The sequence below is a fragment of the Alexandromys fortis genome, unplaced genomic scaffold, assembly GCF_014885135.2.
Source record: "Alexandromys fortis isolate MF-2015 unplaced genomic scaffold, M_Fortis_MF-2015_v1.1 scaffold_21, whole genome shotgun sequence".
NCBI lineage: Eukaryota > Metazoa > Chordata > Mammalia > Rodentia > Cricetidae > Alexandromys > Alexandromys fortis.
In genome coordinates this window covers 4,330,600-4,344,046 of record NW_026067905.1, presented here as the reverse complement: position 1 = coordinate 4,344,046, position 13,447 = coordinate 4,330,600, and the positions used below count along the sequence as shown (strand labels likewise).

General features: G+C 39.1%; 1 protein-coding gene across 6 annotated transcripts in view; it reads left to right on the top strand.

Moving 5' to 3' along the window:
• The window catches only part of Pik3c2g (phosphatidylinositol-4-phosphate 3-kinase catalytic subunit type 2 gamma), a 364,020-nt gene that overhangs the window by 216,899 nt on the left and 133,674 nt on the right, over positions 1-13,447 (top strand). For all 6 annotated transcript variants that reach the window (XM_050135167.1, XM_050135166.1, XM_050135168.1 and 3 more), the window contains exons 20-21: positions 7,168-7,348; positions 12,018-12,125. In XM_050135167.1, the coding sequence (XP_049991124.1) occupies positions 7,168-7,348; positions 12,018-12,125 (289 nt within the window). The remainder of the gene's footprint in view (positions 1-7,167; positions 7,349-12,017; positions 12,126-13,447) is intronic.

Below are 13,447 nucleotides of genomic sequence, written 5' to 3'. Positions count from 1 at the left end.
TTCATACTGAAGCCACTCCTTTACTGATCCTTCTCACCCTGATAGCCTTGACATCAATTCCCAGTCCCAGGGAAAATGACAAGTTCTTTTACTGAGTGGCAGGCTCCATGCTTGTGTGGCACCTGAGTGTCTGTAGAGGACTCTCTGTATGCCTGCTTCCTCGCTACACTCTGCAAGGAGAAGGGTCATTAGGTAACTACTGCAGTCCCCAGGATGCTGATGACTCCTGGCTTCCAAACAGCCCATCTGAGAACATGTGCAGAGCGCCCAGGAGGAGTGATGCTTTGTGTAGTGTAGCCATCAGTCTATTTCCCAAAGAGCCTTGGAGAGTTGATCTGAAATAGATTCCCAGAGGCTGAGACAACAGATGCCCCTCTCCCCAAACAGTCCAAGATGCAGGCACCTCCAAGGCAACAAGAATGCATACTATCATTCAACCTGACGATTCAGAGGGTTCTCCACCCAAAACCATCCTTCCAGTTCGACATACCAGACTCTACATGCTGCCATTGCGGCAGAGTTCACAGTACCCCTCCCTCACTGCCCTTTGCCCATGTTTAACCATGTCATGTAGACCCTGAACAATCTCACCATCACATTGCCGCTTGTAACAGCCTAAGATGTTCCCTCTGACCGTCTCCGTTCAGATGCATAACATTTGGCTGGCCAAAGCAGCAGATGGCACTTAGGCCTAGTCAGACTTGTAAATGAATCCAAAAAGTATGCTAGTCAAAATAAAATAACAGTAAAAATTGCAGCATTATGAGAGAACATACACGTTCAAATGAGCCAAGCCAAATCATTTTTTGAAACACCCTTTGGGGTTCTTTATGATCCATGAAAAAAAAAGCTATTTTTATTGCTGAAAGTTTTTTTTTTATTCTGAAGTAGCATCTAGAAATTGATCACTCATCTAATTCACTAGATTTGGTTCCTGATAATTTTTATTTATTTTCAGTAATTAGGTTTGCCCCCAATTATCCTCACTATTACCAGTGGGGGTGTTAAAAAATTATCTTCCACATTGTAAAGGGGATTCAAACAAAGGTGTGAAAATAAAAACAAAAAGAAAATGAAGAAAGTGGAAAACATGGGATTTGGCATATTTATCCAATTTTTAAAAATTATTTTTGAGGCAAGGTCTTACTGCATAGACCTGGATATCCTCAAACTCAGCATGTAGACCAGTTTGGCCTGGAACTCACAGAACTCTGACTGCTTCTGTCTCCTGAGTGCTGGGATTAAACGTGTGTGCCACCACCCCTGGCCTACAGTTCTTACCATAACTCAGGATTGAAAGCCACAGAGGCTTGTAGCAACCAAGCCTTACTTAGCTGCAACTTCACTTCACCAGGCTCTGAAGGGTTCCCTCACATCAGCCCTCCAGAAAACTCTCCTGGATCTTCTCACAGCTAAAAGCAGAATGGTGAGATGCTCCATTAAACCCCAGAGAATGTGTAACATATCTGAACATGAGTACACAGGCCATCTGGTTTCTGGGTCAGCAGCAGGACAAACCACATAGCTGAGATAACATGGTCCAGATAAGGATATTCTGCTCATAAAAAGGCACTGGAGGTCTTCTGGAAAATTGAGGGATTAGCAGTCTTTCTCAGAAGAGAAAATTTAGTGTTGGAAACATTTATCATATCTACCACCCAGGACTGGGCACAATGGAATGTCCACCTATGAGCAAATAATAATCATTATCTGTAGCCATAATATGTACGTAAACAGTGGCTACATCTTTTTATAGAACCCTTCAGATATTTAAAAGTTCTAAAAATAAAAATAATCTCTAAAGAAAAAGAATTAACTATATTTTAAGTATTGTCTTTATGATTAGTTTTATATTTAAGTGCTGGATGGAGGGCACTTGTGGGTTCCCGGCCTCCCGGATAGCTTAGACCCAAAATAACCACACAGAAACTGTAGTAATTAAAGCACTGCTTGGCTCATTAGCTTTAACTTCTTATTGGCTAACGCTTAGATCTTAATTTAGTCCATTTCTAGTAATCTGTATATCACCATGAGGTCATGGCCTACCAACAAAATTTCAGCACATCTATCTCCAGCGGTAGCTCCATGGTGTGTCTCTGACTCCACCCTTCTTTCTCTCAGCATACAGCCTAACTTTTCCCACCTAGTTTTGTTCTGTCCTGCCATAGGCTCAAAGCAGTTCTTTATTTATTAACAAGTAAAAGCAATACATAGACAGAATGACCTCCCACATGTAAGTAGTTACAAACTATTGGTATTGGTAAATAGATACTGCCCGATAACAATTGATTGGAAAGCACGTATTTGTCTTGGCTCATAAACATGCAACATTCACAAGATGAAAATTTATGAAAGCAAATCTGTATGTTAATGATGGACCCATTAAAGGGCCCTGACATTTGTGCAAAGACTGTATACCACATTCCTCAGTGTGAAGTACTAACTAAATATCTCAACCACTTAGATGTAAAGTAAAATTAGTCATGCTATTAAAATATTAATATTAGCAACTCTGCATTAAGAGTTGGGTTTCAGTCTTTGTCTCTCCCAAGGTTCTAAGTGTCCTTGAAGAATTCACAAACCAGAATCTCCCAGTGTTTTCTAATATCAGTTTCCTGATCTGCACACCTCAGATCATGTAAAAAAAATTCAAAAAAAGATGGAAGCAAATAGAAGTGCTAGAGTGGCCAAAAGTCACTCATCATGGTGGGATTCAAGCCTTTTCTGTTAATGGCTGTGGGAGCCTCTCTTCATTCGCATGGAATTCACAGTGGTAAAGATCTCAGCTAGCCCCTATGATGTAGGGCACTGTGCTGTGGGGAACTAAAATTAAGAGCAGGCAGACTGAAGTGAATTTGGGGGCAAAGGGGACTGGATGGTGTGATTGCTGTGCTCTGTCCTGCTGGCAGACTGATGAGATGTGGATGCTCTACCTTCCCTGTGGCTCCAGCATCTTCTTTATCTTGTGCCCAGATGCTTGTCATCTGCCCAAAGAATTCAGAACCATCTTAATATCTGAGGAAAACCTCTATTTCATGCTAGCTAATGTTTATGGTTATTCTGAACATCTCTGAGTCCAGGAGAGGCAATTAATTTAGAGACATCCCATCCTGGTAGATGTGCTACCACCAAAGTTACATTTCCTTCACTCTTGATTCCTGTCTATAATACTGAACACAGACTAAATCTTCCCTAGTTATCTGGGTTTTATGTGTGTATATTCATCTTAGCATTGCCAGGGTGTCACTTGTATTTTAATAAAACACCGATTGGCCAGTGGCCAGGCAGAAAGTAAAGGCAGGGCGACAAGAACAGGAGAATTCTGGGAAGAGGAAAGGCTGAGACTGCAGTCCTCACCTAAATGTAGACGATGCAGTTGAGAAGAATGCTTTGCTGATAAAGGTACCAAGCCACGAGGCTAACACAGACAAGAATTATGGGCTTAGATATAGAAATTAGTTAATAAGAAGCCTGAGCTAATAGGCCAACCAGTTTATAATTAATGTAGACCTCTGTGTGTTTCAATGTGACTGAATGGTGTGGGATAGGGCAGGACAGAAACTTCTATCAACAAGGGTGTATAGTTGGTATAAGCTCATCAAACCAGCTGGACAAGAGATGACATCAAGTAACATCACAGCTGGGTCTTCTAGGCCACAGGATGAAGAGTCTCAGAGTCTGTGCATGGTCACATCCCCCGCCTCTTAAAAGCCTGCCCTTTCAATGGGTCTGATGTTCCTCAGTCCCTTGACCTTCACTTTCTATTTTTAAACATTTTACTTGGCAATCTCTTTCAAAAAGGATTACTGTAACACTCAAGGGACAGTAGCCAACTAATTTCTGGTTTCTTATAAACAGAAGCAATGAGTAAAAACCACAGCATGAAGGATTTGCTGGTTCTTGGAGGGAAGGTCACTGACACACAACTGAGAGACACCCCACTCAAAACTGTGCAGTCTAACCATTAAGGGCCCTATTAATTTCTACTACCAGTGGAAGTGTCTGTTCCTAAGGGTGCAGGGGCAGAATAATTGGCCCCTCATGGTCATCACTAGCACTGTATGACTTTATTTCTACCATGTGTGAAAACAAACTCCTTACACAAAGAACTTGAGCCCTGCCTCATCAAAAGAGCATGTGCTCTTGGCAGGATTCAGGATTTAAGCCAGTTACATTCTCCAAGAAAAATCCCAAGAGGAACCTCCAAGCAGTCTTAGCGCTGATGTGTTTTACATCAGAGTCACATATTCTCTATGCAAATCTCCTCTGCTCTACTCCACTGTAGACAAGGAATCAAACTGATATTTTCCTTCTTGACTAAAACACAGCAAATGCATGGCTTACAAGAGAAGTAAATTTATTTCTGACAGAATAAAAACAAAGGCATTAAAACACCAATTAATTATCCAGTTCTGGCAGTCCTTATAACATCAACCCTTTGGTTATTTTAGTAAAAAGCTGTAGGCTTCATTTGTGCAGAATAACATCTTTTCCCAGTCAGTGGGTTGCCTTTCTGTCTTAGCGACAGTGTCCTTTGCTTTACAGAAGCTTCTCAGTCTCAGGAGGTCCCATTTATTTAATGCGCCCCCCCCCAAAAAAAAAGAATAACATCTTTTTATCATGTATACACAGCAGTTCAGTGGTTGTGGATTTGTACTTGTAAACTAGAAGCATTTAAAATATTTCAGAGCAAATTGGCTCAGTATTCAAGGTGTAAGAAAATGATGACAAACATGTGTGTGGGAAATGGAAACCCCCTACTTTGCTGAACCCAAATAAACTATAAATGGACACACCACTACAATCCCCCAAACAAACTAAAAGGGCACACCACTGCAATCCTTGAAGTAAGAATTTGAAAGGCATAGTTCTACATAAAATATCTTGAATTTGTACATGGCTTTGCCCGCTCTTGCAGCATTGTGTTTGTGTAAACGACCACACATTTGTTTGGAACCTTCAAATGATGGCATAGTTCATTTATGACCTGCCAGACACTTTGAAACTCTCATTGTGGGGATAAGCAGTAAAACTTTCCATTGTCTGCTCTCCCCTTAGTAGTAAGCGTGTTAGCAGTGCAGCACATGTTTTTCTGCCATGCATCCTCAGCTCCTCTGTGTTCCTTTATGTAAACATGTTTCTAGTGCTTTCCTTGAGTAATTAAAAATTGATATTTAACACGAAGTTGTAATTCCTTTGAGACAGAGAAGGAGACAGTTAAGAAGGACTAGTTCCATGAGGCTTGTGATGAAAAGGCATTCTCTTTAAAACCACATTCTCTATCAGCTTATCTTTAAATGTAACAGAACAGAACGTTGAACAGATGAAAGCAAGCATCGCTGGACCTCTGGAGTATACTATATGTTGGGCAAGGACAGAAAACTGGGAATGAAGAATGACACTCACTATGATGGTTTATGCTAACTGCTACGGTGCTGACAGGGTCTAGACTCACCTTGGAGACAAGTCTGTGGCCTGACTGTGTCTGAGGGACTTTGCAGATTCTGTTATTAGAGTGGGTCTTTGACCCACCCTCAATGGGAACAACATCATTGCATGGCCTGGGGTTTCTGTATGAATCAAAAGAAGAAAACAAGCTAAGCGTCAGCACTCACAGTTGTGTTTCCCGACTGTCGATGTGATGTGATCAGTTGTCTCATGCCCCTGCTGCACGGGATCGCACCCTCAGACTGTGTCCCTGAACAAAACCTCTCTTCCTTTGTGATCTGTAGACATTTTGCCACAGCAATGAGAAAGACAACTGATGCATGCTTTTAGCTTTGTTTGCTTGGTTGTTTGGTCTTGCTTTTTGTTTTTCCTTTTGATTTTGGGGGTTTTGTTTTTGTTTTTCAAGACAATGCCAAACATTTTTCCCCATATTCTTGACCCCTGATTTTTTTCAAGCTCTTGTAACATGAACACTATTTTCAAAGAGGAGAAAATTAAAGACTAATTAAGATTACAGGAATCGATCTGAGAGTAGTTAAGTTTCAAAGGAAGTGTTCCTTTTTATTTTACTCTTGTGTTTTAGGGCATAATGGAAAGTAAGGCTTTAGCATATTGTAATTGCTTTTAAGGCAATATAAATTGCCAAGTGGCAGACAGAGTAATCTAATTCCTGTCTCCATTCCCTTTCCTTGCAAACATCCTCACTCATGCTCTGTGGCTTCATGAGCAGACTTCCCTCCAGGCATTCAGAAGCTAACGTGGTGAAGCTGCAAATGCAGATAGACTCCATGCTGCAAGGTGCTAGAAACATAATTATGTCAGCACTCCACATTCTCCACAACTGTACACAGTGAAGATCATTATTTTATACACAGAGAAAGAAGGAGAGATTGTTCATCAGTTACGAGAACATGCTGCTCTGCAAAGGACAAGAATTCAGTTCCCAGCATCTACTCAGATGACTCACAATCACCTATACATCCAGTTCCAGGGATCCAACACCCTCTTCCAGCCTTCAAGGGCACTTATACACATATGCACACACACACAGACACATAGACACACACACACACACACACCTGCTCACATATGCACAGACACACACCTTAAAAAATTAAATATCTTTTTAAAACACAAAAAGTATATTCCAACTTAAGTGACACATATGGTGTAGAGCTAAGAATTAAACCCAGAAATGTCCAGAAACAAATAAAACAGTCTCTTGCCTCTCTAGTGTCTTCCTACAGATTACCAGGGTACATTCTGATGGTGGAGTGGCATCAATGCATATAGATGTGATGGATTGGGGTAGATTCTCGACAAAATGTTGACCTTCATAGTAAAGCTAGAATAATAGTATCATCCCTTGGGAAAAAAGTGTTTATAAATCCTTGCCCATATTTTAGTAATCTGAGATTTCCTGCCATAAGTGTTTGTTATAGAATTAAGAAGAGTGAAGGAAGACAAACTACACTGGGAATTGAAATAAGGATGGGCAGCGTTTTTATTGATTCCTCTCTCTTGGAGCCTCATTAGCTATCAGGTGAAATTTGATGACTGCCAACAAACAAACAGCATTCTCCCCATTTTAAGCTGCTAAACTGCCCCAAGCCACCACATACAGATTAATCTGAAATGTACTTATCGTTACTGCCGGAGGTGTTTTCTTTCTTTTTCAAGTCTCCTTCAGACACAGGACCTGCTTTTGCTTTCCTCCAGGCTGCTGAGAGATGCACAAGGTGAAGCCTTCTTTCAAAGCTGGTATCAGAAGCTGTCGGCCGCTCTCCAGTTCTGTGTAGGAGAAGCCCTGAACAATGAGTTTTCCAAGGAGCAGAAACTTGTCAAACTTCTGGGTGATATCGGAGAGAAAGTCAAGTCGGCCAGTGACTCTCAGAGAAAGGTTGGTGAAGAAATCAATCTTTGAATAATGTAAAATGCCTACCTGTGAGTCAACTGTTTCAGTTTCATTTCTTGGAAAACAAACTCTTCAAATAAACTTAGTCACAAAAATTTCCAATCAAGTATTTTTTTTTCATTTGTTTTTCTTAAAATTAATGGGATTCTCAGTCACTAGGACACAAATGACTTTGGTATTGTCAGGAGCCGTGTGTGACCCAGACAGGTCACAACAAGAAGATACATACTTGAAAGCAGTTTGAGCAAAAAAAGTCCTGAGGAGATTGTTGTAGGAGGTCACTTATTTGTTCCCAGATGCTCAGCCCTGAAATAATCACATAGAAACCATATTATTTGCAATACTGTTTGGCTGATAGCTTAAACGTATTTCTGGCTAACTCATATCTTAAATTAATTCATCTCTATTATTAATCTGTGTATCACCCCGAGGCTGTGGCTTACTGGGTAAATTTCTGGAGTTTCTCTCTCTGGTGGGACTCCATGGCATCTTATGACTCTATCTTCTTTCTCCCAGCATTCTGTTTAGTTTTTCCCACCTACCTATATTCTGTCCTGCTCAGGCCTAAGCCAGTTTGTTTATTAACCAATGGTATTCACGGCAGATAGATGGGAATCCCACATCAGGAGATAATATTTCTTTAAATTTTATTTTACTCTTAATTGTGTGTGTGAATATGTCCCTTGTGAGTATGTTACATGAGTGTAGGTGTTCCCACAGGCCCATGAAAGGCAGTAGGGCCCTGACACTGTGGTTCCAGGGAGTTGTGAGCTTCCTGTCTTAGGCTCTGGGGACAGAACTCAAATCCTCTGGAAGATCAGGAAGCACTAGTTATTTTTAACCACTGGGTGATCACTATAGACCCCTGAGGTTACCTTAACACTGTTACACAATAAGCTTTCTGAGAGAGGGTCACAGTCCAGTTCTATGCTGTTCAAAGAAGCATTTTTATAACAAATAAAATTACTTAAATAAACATCAACAATACTATGGGTAGTCATATTTTTATATTGAGATCTGCATATAACAGTGGTTCTCAACATTCCTAATGTTGCACAATCCTTTGATATAGTTCCTCATATTGCATTGACCCCCCAACATAAAATTATTTCTGCTTCTTCTTCATAACCATAGTTTTGCTACTGTTATGAATAATAATGTAGATATCTATGTTTTATGAAGGTCTTAGATGACCCCTGTAAAAGGGTTGGTCAACCCCCAAAGGGGCTACCAACGGACAGGTTGAGAACCATTGACATATAATACCTAAAGAATTTTGCCTATTTCTCAGTGGCATAACTGCATCTAATTATTCTTTTTCTTGACTTAAATGAGGCACATTGGAGCTTTTTAATTATCTGCATCATTTGCTTCTTTCATTGATGCAGACCATTAAGGAGGTTGTTTCAGGCTTGATGTTCCATAAACAGGAGGGCAGTGGACACCCACCCTCTACATAAGGAGCGTTATTCAATAGCAGTTCAGCACTTATGACAGACAAGAAGTTAAGGATAGAAATTATGACTAAACCAAGATTTTGTCTTCAAGGAACCTCAATTTCTTCGCACTGCCTAAAATAAATAAGAATGCTCAACAGACAATATGAAATAGCAACATACAAAATGTTCTATGCTGGTAGAGTTTTTCTTACTGCAGTCACTCTCAAATAATCACTCAGAGGTGTAATACTACTTACAAATGTTTGGCCAGTAGCTCGGGCTTATTAATAATTAGTTCCGACATTTTCAGTTAACTCGTGTTTCTTATTTACTCCCTGCCACATAGCGGTACCTTTATTAACATGGCATGTTTATCTCCTGCTCCCTCTGCATTTGGCTCAAGACTTTTGAGTCTGCCCTTTTCCTTCTCAGCATTCTCAGTTTGACTTTCCAGCCTAACTTTATCCTGTTCATTGGCCAGTCAGCTTGTTTATTAAACCAATCACAGTGGCAGATCCTCACAGTGTACAAAGGGATTATTTCACAATGGCTCTAAATTTGTTTCATAAACTAGTATTTTCCTACTGAAAGTCATTCCTTTAATAACAAATGCCAGAAAGTTTACTACTTCACCTATGGAAGAGGTAATGGAGCTAAAATGGATAAATACAGAATGTATTCTTTAAGTGGGAAATAAATAAATACCCCAAAAATACTTCAAGCATATGAAAGGTAACACCTTTTAAATCCTGGAATTTCTTCACTAATAAAAAAGAATATCAAAAAGTCCGGTTTTATCCCATGCTTTTTCAGTCACAGTCCAGCTGGCCTTGGTGAGCTCCCAATAGATCAGCCCCACTGTCTCAGTGGGTGGGTGCACCCCTCGTGGTCCTGACATCCTTGCTCATGTTCTCCCTCCTTCCACTCCTGACTGCTCTTTGGATTGGAGAGGGAGGGGGAGAGGAGTGGGGGGAGGGGGAGGGAAATGGGAGGCTGGGAGGAGGCGGAAATTTTTTTTCCTTTTCTCAATTAAAAAAAAAAAGAATATCAAATTACATATATTGGTAGAACTTTCCAGAAATTTGGATTTAGGTTTGTTTCTCATCTCTTGATTTAGAATTTCTCTCAAGGTTCAGGTATACACCATAGCTGAATAATCCTGGAACCTCTGGATAGCTTACATCAAGTTCCAGAGGGCCACTGTTATTACTAACATTTTTACCTAACTGGCAGTGTTGGTTAAAAAAAATACCTTTTCATATGAAAATAAGAAGATGATAAATAAAAGATATGAGGGGTAATGGGTATCTATTTTTAAAAACTTTCATATTTTATTATATGCATTTTTATTGTCTGTGAATCCATGCATACATATAATGAGTTTTGATCAAATCCACCCTCATTCCTTCACCTAAAATTCCCCTCTGTCTTCTGTAACATTTTCCCCTCCTAACTTTATCCATTTTTTTTTCAAACTAGATTCCACTTATTACTTCAGTATGTGAATGGGTATAAGGCTATCACCAGAGCATGGGCAACCTATCATCGGGGCTTCATCTCAGAGGAAGTTGACTTTTCCTCTCCCAGTAGCCAAGAATCATCAATAGCTTCTTAGCTAGGGGTGGGACTTTCTGAGACCCTATTCCATCCATGTTAGAATTTTGGCTAGTTCCATCCTATGTAGGTCTCATTCAGACATCACAGTCACTGTTAGTTCATGCTTGCAACAGCCCTATCATGTCAAAAACACACATTTTTACATCAACAGCTACCTTCAACTCATCAATTTTCTACTTTCTCTTCCATGATGATCCCTAAATAGTGCTCTTGTGAATTTTATTTTCTTTATGTGTATGTGTCAGGGAGTGCACACATTCCATGGTGTGGCTGTAGGAATCAGAGTACAACTTTCAGGAGTTCGTTCTCTTCTACTTTGAGGTCTAGGGATCAAATTCAGGTTGTCAGGCTGACTTGAGAAGCCCTTTCATTTGCTGATCTCTCATCTTGATGGTACTTTTTTTAAAAAAAAAATTATTTTCTGTTTAAATGAAAAGCACTGAATTAATTCTAACTGCAGAAATTGGTGAAGATGTTTTGCTCAATGGGAGTGTTACCACACACTCTGTCCCTCAAAACTCCACCTTAGGTATGCTAAAACCTCAGAGAAATTAGGAAATGGAAACTCAGCTCTTAAAGGAAAATTGTTTGATTGACAGTTTGGGTGAGTGCTGATTTCTCTTATTTTCCGCTAACAATACTGCAACTTTACAGAAAACATGCAGCAAAGGTCAAAACATATGTCCTGGCTAATTTACCTGTGAGGTAAGTGGTCAGAGCTGTTGGCATCATCATCCTGTGTGTGAGCACTGTGCAGATCCTGGGGAAATTTGAATTCTGTGAGATCTATTGATTTAGAGTCCTTATTTAAGGAGCATAGATTCCCCTTCATGAAATCATCAGGCAAACCCACATAGAGATAATACAAGAAGGAAAGTAGCAGAAAAATGTCAGGGTGGAATTTTCCCTCCTTCTAGATCCTGGGAGAAACAGATTTTGTCATTTGACATGAATCAAGAATAAGAGCTAAGAAACTTTCCTGAGATAAACTCTACCAACCAAATTAAATTTCAGCTTTATCATTCACACTAAGTATTTTCAAACCTGGCATTAAAAGAAGTTAGAAATATCCTCACTGGTATTGAATGAACAGTTGTTCACATTATTGTTCCTAACAGCATAGTCTCATTAACGTTTGTGTCATTGTTTTACTAATGTATATAAATAATTTTAGTAAAATGTGTTGACTATTACATATAATACCTGATAGCTATAAATGAAAATTTCAGGAAATTATTTTTAAAAGATCAAAGAAATAATTGCTTAACACAAGGTTTGAAATCAGTGGACCATAGTCAAGTCCAACCGGTCCTGGTTTTTGACCACCGCACAATGCTTGGCTTGACATTTGCTTCTAGTTGAACTTGAGGTCTTTGAGAAAGAACATGAACTCTTTCACTGGGTGTTTTCACCATCCTTCCTATTGTGTCTTTCCTGCTGTTCCATCATATGCCACTTGCCACCCACCTGATCCCACAGCATCACCCCTGGGGTAAAGAGTTTATCTAATCAATACAAAAAACGTGTAACTCAAATAAAGACTTGAGTTCTTTACATTTTTTAAACATTGTTTTTTTTCTGATTATTTTTTCTCACAGGATGTTCTAAAGAAAGAGATTGGCAGTCTAGAAGAATTCTTTAAAGATATAAAGACTTGTCATCTTCCTCTGGACCCGGCACTGTGCATAAAAGGAATCGATCGTGATGTAAGTCAATATATTTAATAGATAAATTGGCTTCTTATTCTTTTATTATTTAGTTCATCAAACATTTTTACCTAGCATAAATGATTCACAAATGAATAGTGCAACTACCTTAAAGAAAACAGTTTAATCCTCTCCACACTGTATATATTGTATTTATCTTGCTGAGTTAGAAAACAATTGATCCTGTAGCGTATTTGTTGGTTTAGAAACAAACTATCAGTTTATTGAAAAATGAAAAACACAAACAACGCTATTTCTCAAACAGAGTGGATGTCTTTTACCACCTGGGATTATTGAATTGAGAGCTTCATGCATGAAACTTTTCCATATCCCTCTGAGTTATGAAGGGCTGGACCAGCTGGCAGAGCTGGTTACAATTTCATGCCTATTTATATTATGTGTATAATGTGTCTATTACATTAATCTCTTTAGTTATCCAAATCCATTTGATTCAATTTAATATGCATCAGTGTGTTTCTTATTTTGTGATTTTTATCCGTGTCTGTAAAGTCTTTCCTAGTGTTTTCAGACTCATGACTTCCTAAGCCGTCTATTCCTAATCCTCTGTCATGTGGTACCTCTTCAATAACTTTTCTCTGACTTGGAATCTCTCTTTCTCCTTTGTTCCCAGTAAGCTTTATTATCCTCCATCTCGAAAATGCTAGAGTAGAAAGACACTAATAGGGAAAATGATTGATAAGTGAGATTTAAAAGTGAAGAGGTTAAGCTATCATGCATGAAAAGTAAATGATTCTGAAGTCAAGTCATAGGACAACAAAACCAACAGATAACGAGAGAAAATCAGTCTGCTACTGATGTAAATACAAAAAGCTTGCCAAAGATTTTATTTTACACCATCATCTCAATGACTTTGCTACTGTCAAGACCCTTTACAAACTTTCCTGACATGCCTCAAAAACATATTTGGGGGAAAAAAAAGAACAAGACACTAATTCCTATAAATTGGTATAGGTCCATATGGGCTAAAATTTACAACATTACTAATGGTTTAAAAGTTGTTTGAGTTTTCAAATATTAGCTGTAACCATTGACTAATAAATAGATAAAGGATAAGCATGTTAGAGATACTTAATATAGAAAGAAAAATGGGATCACAAACACCAGTTCTTGGTTTTTGCTTCTTTTTTTGAGAGAGAGACAGAGACAGAGACAGAGAGAGAGAGATAGAGATAGAGAGAGAGACAGAGAGAGAGAGATAGAGAGAGAGACAGAGAGAGAGATAGTTTAAGGAAATATGATTTAATTTTGGGACCTAAAATTATAAGTACATTGTGGTTTAGACATGCCTTGGGGTAGGAGGT